Genomic DNA, 11,949 nt, shown 5'->3' on the forward strand with positions numbered 1-11,949 from the left:
TGCATGAAAGAAAAATAATTTTCTTCTACAAATCTATTGGAAAATTCTGATTGTAAGAAATGAAAAATATTCAAAGACTGAAACTGTTTCACACAGTAGAAATTTTTATTCATTGTTTATGTTGTTTTTTTTCTGATTTTAGTGTTTATTTGTGAATGTAGTTTTTATTTGCATGATTTTATTCTGTTTGTATCACATTGTTTCAGTGTGTTATTTTACATTGTTTTAATCCACTGTGGATTGGCTGGCAATGGGACAAATTAGCTGATATTGATCACATGTTGAGGCATGGGTGTGTCCAGAGGTGTCCTTTCAGCTGTTTAAAGGTCGTATTAAAAGGAAGCAAGCTGAGCACTGGAAGGAGAGAGGCCCTAGATTGGAAGAGGAACGCATGAAGGCCAGGTGGAAAAGAGGGAGCCGCTGTGTGATCGTGGGGGGTGCTGATGTTTTATTCATGACTCAATACTTGAATGGTTTTATCCTGTTTATGAATAAACATTTTAAAATGACATTGCTTCATTGTATGATTAATTCTTTGTCTGTGTCAGTCCTTAATACATACACATGTGTACAATAATTCTAGTTGCCACAGTCTCCGGAGATCCTATGCTCCGTTTTCTCATACTTTTCTTCACTGTTTACCTCATTCTGCCCAATAAAATGTACATTGTTGTAAACAATGACTTGTTTTGGGCCATTAAAAAAACTGTCTCCATATGAGGACGTACTTGAAGAGAAAAAGTCACCACTTTGCATTTTACAAATCAAGTAAACAAACACGGGGCTGTTTATCATATAACTAACTTTTAGGTCTGTGGGATGGAAGGATGGGAGCTTTAAATGTTGTGCCTCCATAATTATTCTAGAGTCTTTACAGTGTTCAGCCCCTGCTGTGATTTGGTGCTACATACATAAACTTGAAATGAATTAATCCACCTGTTCACAGGAGTTCACAGGAAGATGACACCAAACATCAGAAGATCTTATTGTGCGCTACAGTAAAAGGGTGGTTTCTTGGGGCTAAAAGCACATAATAAACTACAGCAGAAGCTCACATAAAGCAGGAAATAAGCAGGCACCACTTGATCTGCTAATGCACGCTTCACACTTTTATTGTTGCCTCATTCACTAACAGTTCAATGGTGCAAGATTACCATACACAGAATTAGGATATCTGCATGACACATCTATGCTGTACAGTGAATGGATTATAATTTGTACAAATACAGTAAACATATTTACATTTTAGTTCAAGCTCCATACAACATAGATATTTACAAAGTATGAAAATGAAACCGGTCTGACAAATAATAAACAGCGTTAATGACGTTTTTTTTTTCTTTTCTTTTGGTGAACAAATCTGAAAGGGGGCGGGGTTAACTGATATTAATTGTCAGAGGGGGAAGGGGGAAAATATCATGGCTAGTTTTGTTTGAAAGGCATCAACAGAAAAACACACACAGAAAAAAGTGATGAGGTGAAGAAAGACACAATAAGTCTGCTGTTGTTTTAGATGTCAGCAGCTACTTCGTATAGTCCTATATCTCTGATATTAGACAAAATTTAAATGAGTTAAAATACACCTTTATTTCGATAGAGTTCAGATGGATGCCTCGCATGACTAATGAGTAGATCTCCTCCAAAAAAATAACAGACTAATTCACTCAAACCGCTTTCTAATAAAGAGGAAGCACTAATGTAACTCACCTCCTCAGTCGAGGTGCAGGGGTTACATTTTAACTCTCTCTCTCTTACATTCAAACCCTCTCTTAGTTCACACTAGAACAGCCACACCATCATTTGGTTTAATATGAGTGGAACAACTAAACCGCACAGACTTTATTTGATTAGTCAGTTGAACCTTTTATTAATATGTGCAAAGAGCTGCAAACTAATATTTAAGCATTGCAAACAATAAACGCTTAATCCAAAATAATAACACCTCTGCAATTGAAGTGGAAACGTTTGCTCTTGCAGCGCTTTACATCTACATGTATATGAGGCACTTTTGAGACTTGATCTGTGCATAGGTGCATCTTTGATGTGCAGCTCAGAGATCCACAATCCAGCACGTTTCTGTTTCTCTGACCGTCAGGCTGCTGACCCGAGGTCACGTCAGAGCTTATTTTTCATCTATATGTAACAGACAGTTGGTAGCTCTCCTTCCACGCATTTCATACCACACAGCAGGCAGACTGCTGGTTGGTTGACCAGAGTTTTTCAATACCTTTCTGCATTAACACATCTCGAGAGGCATAGGCGCCAAAAAGTGAATCCGAAGCCGAATGTAGCAGCTGCAGCACGGCACACAGAGCAAATATTTTCATGGGGTAGTATCAGAAATAAGACCTTTGAATATGTAGTCCCTTTAACTTCTCTCCTTCTATTAAACCATTCATTCATTCTTTTTCCTTACGTCCTTCTGACCTTTTCACCGTGTTTTCTTTGCGTCTTTACAACAAGAGTGTAAAGTTAATAGCAGTAAATGTCAAGGCTTTCTGATTCTCAGTGAGATAGAGCGAGCTAGAGGAGCAGAGAGGAATGTGTTAAATGAGGGTTAACTAACACACTGATCCCAGAACAGACCGCATGTACAAATCAAGTTCTCTCTTTAGTTCGTTTTCATCCTCCTAGTCCTCCTCCTCATCTCCTAGTAACCCTGTTTTTATTCCTTGGAATGAAAAAGCAAAAAGGGGCCCGAATCTACTCGTGCAGGAACAATCGGTCATTGTTTGTTTTTTAAACTGCTGAGATATGAAGCGATCCTCGCTTGTTTGTCTCTAGTTAGTCTGCAGTTTTTATGTTAACACAAATGCATGAGTATTTTACTGACGCACTAACTGACACTGGCACTATCGGCGGTTTAGAGGCGGCGTATGTACACAGATTGAGGAGGATCTAAGTATGACGTGGATGACAGAGGAAATCGGGCGTGGCCCTCCTGTCAAAGTTCATTCCCACTTTGAGTTTTTGTTTCAGAGACGGTTCAGCCTGATGCAAATTCACTGCGAGAAGAAAAATACCCTATAAATCTATTAGCAGCTATGGTTTAGGTAGCAGAGCGTAAACTAACACGTCACTTGGAGATATCTGTAGATTTTTCCTTCATGGTTTCAAATGTAAGCTGGCTGATTTGGTTCATTTTTGTTTTTTGTTCTAAACTGAGCAAACCTGGTCTTCTCCCGAGGACTGCTGCAGGTATCATGCAAGCATGTTAATTTAATAAAAAACCAACAGCAAAAAAACCCAAAATAGAATGAAACTCATTTCAGCAGACAAATAAAACCGATAGAGACATTTTCTTTTGTACAGATGATTGGCAAACGGTGTGTCGTGCACACACAAGTAGACTACTACAACATGCTACTTAGTTAGGGGAGTTTGGGAATGACAACCAAGCAGAACAAAATTAGACCCAAACATTGTCATCGAAACGAAAACACAAAAAGCTGAGGGGAGGGAATAGAGAGGAGGAAAGCTGAGCTGGCAGCGGGGTTGCTGGAGGGAAGCGGGGAGGCAAAAGTTCTGAGGAACTTAAACGTTTGAGTCGCATGAAAAGAGACTTAAGCCACAAGTCTACTTACAAGAGAAAACCATCAAGAATCACAATGATTAATAAGTTTTAACACTTGGTATTTTCTGTATTTTCAAAGGCTTTTCACAAAGGATGGAAGCGGTGGTTTTCCCGCGTACCGCTCCGCCCGATCAGTTCTTCGTCAGGCCACCGCGCCACCGCGCCAGCTTAGATCTGCAGGGAGAGTTTTACGTCTATCCTGCCTCCGACGTTTTTCTCACCTTGGTGGCCAGCTCCTTCTCACGATCCACCAGCTCTCGATGTCAGCGGAATCGTAGCCGCTGCTCTCGCTCGGCCTGATGGCGCTTTCAAAGGTGGTGCTGGAGATCTGCAAGGAGATGGAGGTGGACGTGGACAGAGTGCCCAAGCTCATGCTGGGGGACAGAGACTCGCTCAGGGACTTGGTGGTGGGAGCTGTTCCCACGGGAGCCGCCTCTCCCAGAAGGTGACGGGTCTTTTCCACCTGGACGAAAGATGGGGGCGAATGTGAGGTGGGGAGAAGAGGGGAGGTTAGTCATGTAAAGTCTGTACTCTAAGAAAAAACTTTTTAGAATAGCACTTTGGTCTTTGAGTTGAAAAGTCTTTTTTCCCTCTACGATATTAAACAGAGATTTATTTCTTTATGAATCTTTTAAGGCCCCACCTCCTGCAGCTGCTCCATCTTCTCTAGCTCCCACTGGTGCTCTAGGATGAGGCTATCTAAGGAAAGAAGGAAACTTTGATAACAGGGCAGATATCTTTGATTGTGAAACAGAGACGGCCACAGTGCAGCAGCCCAGATTTACCAGTCAGCAGTTTTGGAGTATCCAGTCCCAAAGAGGTCCTTGAGAGAACGGGGTGGGGAAATCTTGGCGTCTCGGGAGTAAAAGACCGTGCAGATGTCTTTGGTGATAATGGCAGGCTGGATGCAATGGTCCAGCTGCAGAGAGGAGATAAAGGGTGTGTGTTAGACACGATGACATCAAGAGACTTAAAAACACGTACAAACAGGTACAACACGGCGGAGCAGCGGCTGACCTCCAGATACGCAGATAAGGTCATGTAGATCTTCTCTCCGTAGGGAGTGACGCGGTTGAGCAGGAGGGAGTTGTGCAGGGAGCTGTCCCACACTGCCTCAAAGCGATAGAAAGTGCTGAAAAAGACAGAAAGAGGAAAAGTTAGCTTGGCAGCATTATTGTTCACATTCATCCTTTAATCATGACAAAACGTGAGGAATCGCACTGAGGTGAGACCTTGACAACAGACAAATCAGGAGCCACAGAGTGTCAAGTGTCAGCCCACACCAATGATAAGAAAGAAATTCATTTACAGACACGTGAAAAAGCAGTTTAAGGTTCTAGATCTGGATGATTACAACACATCACACACATGACTATAACCAAGTACATCCTGTGATTCAGCAGCTGATGGAACCAACTTTAGCAGCAAAAACTCGAGGTAATCATTTTTTATTAGTGTTTCACAGCAGTGTGGACGGATTTCTGGCCCGTTTGTCTTTACAATGTTTCTTTGGTTCATTGAAGTTTGCAGATGTTTATTCATTCACAGCTTTCTTAACGTTCAATCATGTTGAAGTCTCAACTTTGAGCCACTGCAGCACCACTCTGTTGTTGCTTTGCTGCTGCGCTCTGGAGTCACTGACCCAACGATCATCTCTTTGACTCTAGAGTACTTCATGGCTCACTCAGTGACCTGGACACTTTGCAGCTTCTTTGGCAGCAAAAAAAGCCCAAATAATCATCACCCGAGCAAAACCGTTGGTATGAGGTGTTTGTGCTGATATGCCGTGTTTGGTTTTCACCAATGTTGAAGCTGTGCATTAGGGCTTAGCTTTTCAACTTTGCAAACCTAACCCATGCTGCCATGTTGTATTTAGAGGGAAAATGGTTTCTCCTGGAAGTCTTTCCAAACAGGCCATATTTGTTGAGTCTTTTTCTAATTGCACTGCCATGAACTCCAACATTTAGCATGCTAACTGTGGCCTGTAGAGCCTCAGATATGTGGGGTGAATTTTCTGGGACGTCCACTCCTGGTAAGATTGGAAACAGTCTTTGATTTTTTTAACTTGCGAATAATTTTTCTTGCTGTAAAATTATGGACTTCAAAGCCTTCCGACATTCATGGGTATCAACAACTGCTTCTCTCCTCCTCAGTATGTTACCACTTACCTGAATACACCACACCAGCAAACTGACAGTAGTGGTTACACTTACTGATGATCTAGTGCACTTGATTAGCACTTGGCTGATACTGACCCTCTTAAATAATTATGGAAATAGTCTTGGATGTACTTAGTTTTTGAAACATCTGAATTTCGGCTCAGTGTTTGTTAAATAAATAATGACCTGGTATAATGTGTTCTGTGCTGTTCATCTGAGGTTGCATTTACCTCATATTAAGACCTACTAAGGACCTGATTTTTTTTAAATTATGTCCTGATACATAAAACCTGAGAGCTCACATAACTGCATATGCTCAGAATAGACAGCACACGTGGATACAAATTACTGCCTTGCAGCAGCAATCTTAAGACCATCACTATGAGCTCCATACAAGGTTACACTGTTCCTGTTATTAACAGCAGGGGGCACTATCAGCCACAGACTGGGAGCCAGATATGCTCTGCTGGTGCCTCATTGTTACAGAGGAAAGACTCTATAGTGAGAAACAGTTGAGGGGGAAAACACTGATCTGGAAACGTCTGAGTGTTACAGAGGATATACATAGCACTGTGGTTCAGTGTCACACAATCACAAACAAATACAGAAAAGTACTACAAAGGGTGTTGCCTCCAAAGATTGCTTTTACTGGTTTGGAGCTTAGGAGCAGAGATGGGCAGTAACGCGTTACTGCGTTACCCTGGCCAAAAAGGCTAAAATGACCAAAGAAAAAGTGGGAAACAGCTAAACATGAGAGGTTTTTAGAATAAAATTGGTGTTTTTTCCATTGTTTAAGCACTGCTTCCAGCCAAGAGTGATACCATATATGCCCTATAGCTGCAGAAAAGGATAACATTGTTATCTTTTTACAAAAAAACAGCTAAACATGAGAGTGTTTGTGTTCTTGATTCTTTAAGCACCGGTTCGAGCAACGTTTAAGCACCAGCACCGTTTCAAAAGTACCGGTTTGGTACTGGTATCGGATAAAACCTAAACGATACCCATCCCTACTCGGGCTGTGGGTGGACAACAAACTGGACTGGTCATGCAATACAGGTGCACAGAGCACCTGTATAAAAAAGGCCAAAGCAGACTGTACTTCCTCAGGAGACTGAGGTCTTTCAACATCTGCAGGAAGCTCCTGAGGTTGCCAGAGTACAATTCTATGCTGTGGTGTGCTGGGGAAGCAGCACTGTGGTTGGCATGAAGCTGGACACTCTGGTGACAGTGGCAGAGAAGAGGACATTAAAGAAAATGCTGGACATTATGGACAATGCTGGGCATCCTCTGCATATGTTCATAAACAACCAGAGGAGTCTGCTCAGCGACAGGTTGGTCTAGGACCAACAGACTTAAAAACTCCTTTGTCCCACACGCCATCAAACTGGTTAATTCCTCGCTGGAGGGGAGAGGGGGGGGGGGGGGGAAACAGGAGGACAAAGGAGGGCAGGAACAACTAAGCTGTAGTGTTTTCTCACTGTGCAACAGACTTTAGCTGTCTTCATCTCATTAATGAGTACATTTCACTATTATTCCTATTATATATTCTGTATTTATAAATGTGTATATGTGCTATATTTTTATGCTTATGCTCGTACTCTCTCATTCCCCTTTACTTGATATTCTAACTCTGTAATATGCAACTTCTGTCAGTGTCCTGATACTGGAAACTGAATTTCCCAGAGGAACCACCCGAGGGATTAATAAAGTTCTATCTAATCTACATCGACAACAGAAAAAGAAAACCTGCTGCTTGCAACAGCATTGTGTTAGAAGCATTTTTACTGGAGTGAATGCATTTAACTGTACTTGCATCATCTGTTAAAAGTACTTATATATTGCAATAAGACTGCAAAAAGCAAAGGGGACTGAATTCTATAGTATGTGGTATGTGTATAAGGTGACACATGTATGCAGTTTCCTGCCATTAGTGTAATGTAAACTTGGAATCATCACATATCTACAGGTATTTGTACTGAATGGAATGAGCTGTGGTGATTAAAAGCATTAGCAAAAGCATACTTACTAGTGGCCTTTTCTTCTTAGGTCTGGATCTTGATGCCTCTGGGACTGAAGATCACAGCCAAGTCACCAGTTTCATAAACAACAAACAAACAAAAAACAAATAAACAAAACACTTTCAGAGATCGCACAACTTTGGTTTTCATCTTCATATGATAATGTTCCTTGAATCAAATCTTCCATACACACTCTACTACAGTGTATCAAACTAGTCTAAATACTTCCACAAACAATGACATACCCATCTTTGTCTTTTTGTGGCTTTCACCAAAAACTCTCCCCCTGGTGGATCCTGTGTTGACGTACGTGATTTTGGGAGAAAAACAAAAACAAAATCACTTTAAATGGTTACATTAAATGTAATAATATCAACATCCAATAGATTTGACTGTACATGTATCAACTGGTGTAAAATACATGTTCCTTGATCCTTGGTCAGGGAACATAAATATCTGTTGTTTCAGCCATCGGGTACTCCTCTAAAATTCAGCCTGGACTCCAAATATAAAGCATACAATACATACAAACATACAAATCACCTTTGCTGGTCTTGTTGCCTGCGTGCTCCACTTGCCCCTCTGAAGTGCTCAGTGGGTCATCCTGTCCCTTGTTGAGCTCAATCTTCTCCATCACGTTCCTCACTTCCTCCACCTGCGTGGTCCTCACCTCCCGTGCCTCCATAATCGTTGCCTCCTCCTGGTTGTTGATCATTCAAGTTAGTTTAAACAATGGGTCAAACTTTTAACTTTATCCTGCTTTACGCCTCCTGGTTTGTAGCAGACTAAGTATATATGACGTATGAAAGGGAACAGAGTGGAGTTAGAGTGTGAGGGTGAAGGAGAAGATGTTGTGATTCAGTGATGATGATGATGACCAAACGTCAGTCTGCTGGAAGTGCAAAATGCTACAGACCCCTGACTCCACCAAAACATCGAGCTTAAGACTACATACCTTTTCTTCAAGGCCCGTGCACAATGTGCTCTTTAACCTCTATAAACTTCAGATCCAAGTGTAGACACAGATGCCACACTGACAGACTGAAAAGAATTACAAAAGCTTTTGGTAAAACGTCTCATGATGACTATCTAAATTGCATGTGACTTCACTGTGTTGGAACAGATGTACTATAAATGCCAGTTCATCTCACAACAGCTACTGAATGTGTTCATTGAAGTAACTTTTTTTTATTAATAATGTTTCAATGTATTTGTATAAAGATGGGTATGTAACAATGACCATAAGACACACTACAGCACTTTCAGCTTAAACTGATTTGTAATGGCCATTTAAACACCATTCAGCAATAGATCAACAACATTTAATTATTCAGAGACTGTCTCAGTTATTTCCATTTTCCTTCATCAACAGCATACTGGTTACCACATTTAAGCAAAAGGTCACTGGTCTGATCCCAGTCAGGAACACAACTGCCCACAGGAAGAGCATCCAGTGTAAAAAGGTCCCGAATTAAACACGCAGAGCGATCCTTTGTCACAAGGGAGCAACAAAAAGTAGCTACACATCCAATACAACATTTAAAACATTACTTAAACCTTTAAACAAACTAAAGTAAAATGTGATCATTTCTGCCCAGATTACTAACGTTTAAATATCCACAAAGGTTCTGATGCAATGTTATCTATACCCATCACTATTTTATTAAGCTACACCATCACTTGATTTTATGCCATTTACAGTGTGTAAGTACTTTAATACTTTAATTAACATAGATTCTCATTTACACATCATCCATGTATCAGTTTACACATGTTATCAATGAAGGAAGCAAACAGGCACAAACAGCTTGTCAGTTGTCTAAGTAGCTGCAATCTGCAGATCATTCTTTTGATAACTTTGCTTTCTTTCTATCTTTAAGCGTGAAAGCAGAAAAAGTGGCTGTCACTCAAGATTTGGAAAGGAAAAATAAGCCAGCATATGTTGTTAACTACTGCTGAGGAAGGAACCAACACTTATAAATTATGTGCTACTTATGTGAAAATGGGAGAAGGATTGATGATTGAATTTCTGTTTTTACAGTAATAAATTAGTAACAAAATTAGGCACATATTCAGTAAACATGGCATCCTTCAATTGCTCTCTTAGCCACCCCAGACGTGCCCCCATGTAGTCGTCCAGGATCCTGTCTGAGTACCACCAATGAATGATGCGTCTGACAAATGCTGATTGCTTTGCAAGAGGACTGGGATCGGGATTGGAGGGACAGCGGATTTCACCGGGAATGGGACAACAGCAGAAATAGCTTCAAACATCAACGGACACGTAAAAGCGCAAGCAAGAGTGGCCACAGACCCACTATGCCGGCCTTTGTACACTCTCTCCATCTAATGATAGAGAGGAAGGATACATTCACTACTTCTAGCCTCCACTATTCAAATTCAGTATTTTCACAGTGTCCTAAAAGCTTCCTGAAAAGCCTTCACACTGTTTTCCAAAACGCTGCATCCAGAGCACAGTCAGGGACTGGAAGGAGAGAGTAGATTTCCCCCATATGGACTTCTCTCTTCATTGGCTCCCAATTAAATCCCAAATAAAAATCCAAATACTTGCCCTCACACACAAGGTCTTGAATAATCACCACCAATTTTGTCTACAAGATCTCACAGTGCCATATCATCCCAACAGAGTGCTTTGCTCTCAGACTGCTGGCTTCCGAGGGGATTTAAAAGTACAATGGAAGGCAGAGCCATCACTTTTCAGGCCCCTCTCTGTGGAACCAGCTCCCACTTTGTATTCGGGACACAGACACTTGCTCTCATTTTTTAATTAAGCATAAAACCTTTTTGCCAAAGTCCAATAACTTGAGAGAGGAGCCAAAGACGTCCTCGTCCCAGATTCGTCCCAAGACAGATTCACACCTATTCGCACCTTGTCTGCTGTGACGTGAAGAACTCGCGTGACCATTGCGACTCTCAAGGTGCTAAAAATCACGCAAGAGTTTAAATGCGTGAGAGGCCACACTTGAGTAGCAAAGAAGCTTAGCTGATGAGATTAAATGTGCAGTTGCATGAAAGCACTAGTCTTTTTAGTGATCCACCTTTTGACCAGTTTAGAACCTGACAAGCGAGTAATCACAATGCCCACCTTGTTAATTGTCCTGAAAATCTGTATAAGCCGGACAATGAATCAGTGATGTTGCAGTCTTTCGCAGCGATGGTGGTATAGAGGCGAGCATAGCTACCTTCCAAGCAGTTGACCCGGGTTCGATTCCCGGCCATCGCAGTTGCCACTCGCAGTGCTGTTCATGCATGTGGGCTGCATACTGTTTTACACTAAAAACGTTCTCCAAACTACAGGACTGCTTCACAGATCATTTCCTGATGATTTTCTGTGCGAACGTTACCGTTTCTAAGCACAATCTATAATTTATTTGAATAACATCCTCAGGCCTAATATTGCTCATGTGACACATCGCGGACATTCTCTCAGTTCTGTACATATTCTTCGTACTGCACTCCGTTTTTTTGCAAACGGGAGCTTTCTGTACAATATTGGTGACGCTGAGCACGTTTCCAAGGCTACCGTCTGTCGGGCAGTCAGGAATGTTACAGTTGCACTGAAACGTCTCCTGCACTCGTTTGTGGTGTTCCCCGGTCATAGACCCACAAGATTTATCAAAGAGGGATGCCACAAAATTGCAGGTATCAGGATGAACAAAACTCAATGCATGATGTGGTGATACGTGAACTACTACTTAAATGGTACAGTAATTTCCAGGGTTCCCAGGCGTGATTGGCTGTATAGATGGCACTCACATTCCAATCATTGCACCCTCAGTAAATGAAGGAGACTATGTGAACAGGAAGTCTTTCCACAGCATCAATGTACAGGTACATAGTTCCCTGTAGCATTTCACACTAACAAGTGATGGCATCATAGTAATGGATGCTAATTTGTGTTCTCTGCACTGTGTAGATCATATGTGATGCTGCCAACATCATCACAAATGTGGAAGCCAAGTGGCCAGGCTCTGTACATGACTCACGAATCTTCCGGGAATGTACACTGAGCACCAAATTTGGACATGGTGGGTCGAAGTTACTGTGAAATATACAGAGATCAATTGCCACAGGGACGTTTGTACTGACATGTATTCTTCTGTCCTAGGAGAGTTCACTGGCCACTTGCTTGGTGATAGGGGGTACCCATGTTTACCCTATTTTCTCACCCCTTACC

The 11,949-nt window shown here is 41.6% G+C and overlaps 2 protein-coding genes and 1 non-coding gene across 3 annotated transcripts; 1 reads left to right on the top strand and 2 right to left on the bottom strand.

Moving 5' to 3' along the window:
* Positions 1 to 3,308: 3,308 nt before the first annotated feature.
* On the bottom strand, positions 3,309 to 4,286 carry LOC120743041 (kinesin-like protein KIF1B). The gene is made up of 2 exons (XM_040046585.1): positions 4,218 to 4,286; positions 3,309 to 4,037 (listed from the first exon to the last, which is right to left on the bottom strand). Exons 1-2 carry the CDS (start codon positions 4,233 to 4,235, stop codon positions 3,792 to 3,794), a joined length of 264 nt encoding a protein of 87 aa, XP_039902519.1. The 5' UTR covers positions 4,236 to 4,286; the 3' UTR covers positions 3,309 to 3,791.
* A 69-nt stretch (positions 4,287 to 4,355) lies between these two features.
* Positions 4,356 to 4,923, bottom strand: LOC120743029 (kinesin-like protein KIF1B). Its single transcript, XM_040046582.1, has 2 exons — positions 4,592 to 4,923; positions 4,356 to 4,493 (listed from the first exon to the last, which is right to left on the bottom strand). Exons 1-2 carry the CDS (start codon positions 4,760 to 4,762, stop codon positions 4,356 to 4,358), a joined length of 309 nt encoding a protein of 102 aa, XP_039902516.1. The 5' UTR covers positions 4,763 to 4,923.
* Positions 4,924 to 10,923: 6,000 nt separating this feature from the next.
* trnag-ucc lies at positions 10,924 to 10,995 on the top strand. Its single transcript has one exon. It is a non-coding gene; the product is annotated as a tRNA-Gly (tRNA).
* Positions 10,996 to 11,949: the final 954 nt, after the last annotated feature.

Source organism: Simochromis diagramma, unplaced genomic scaffold (genome assembly GCF_900408965.1).
Source record: "Simochromis diagramma unplaced genomic scaffold, fSimDia1.1 OVJJ01000661.1, whole genome shotgun sequence".
NCBI lineage: Eukaryota > Metazoa > Chordata > Actinopteri > Cichliformes > Cichlidae > Simochromis > Simochromis diagramma.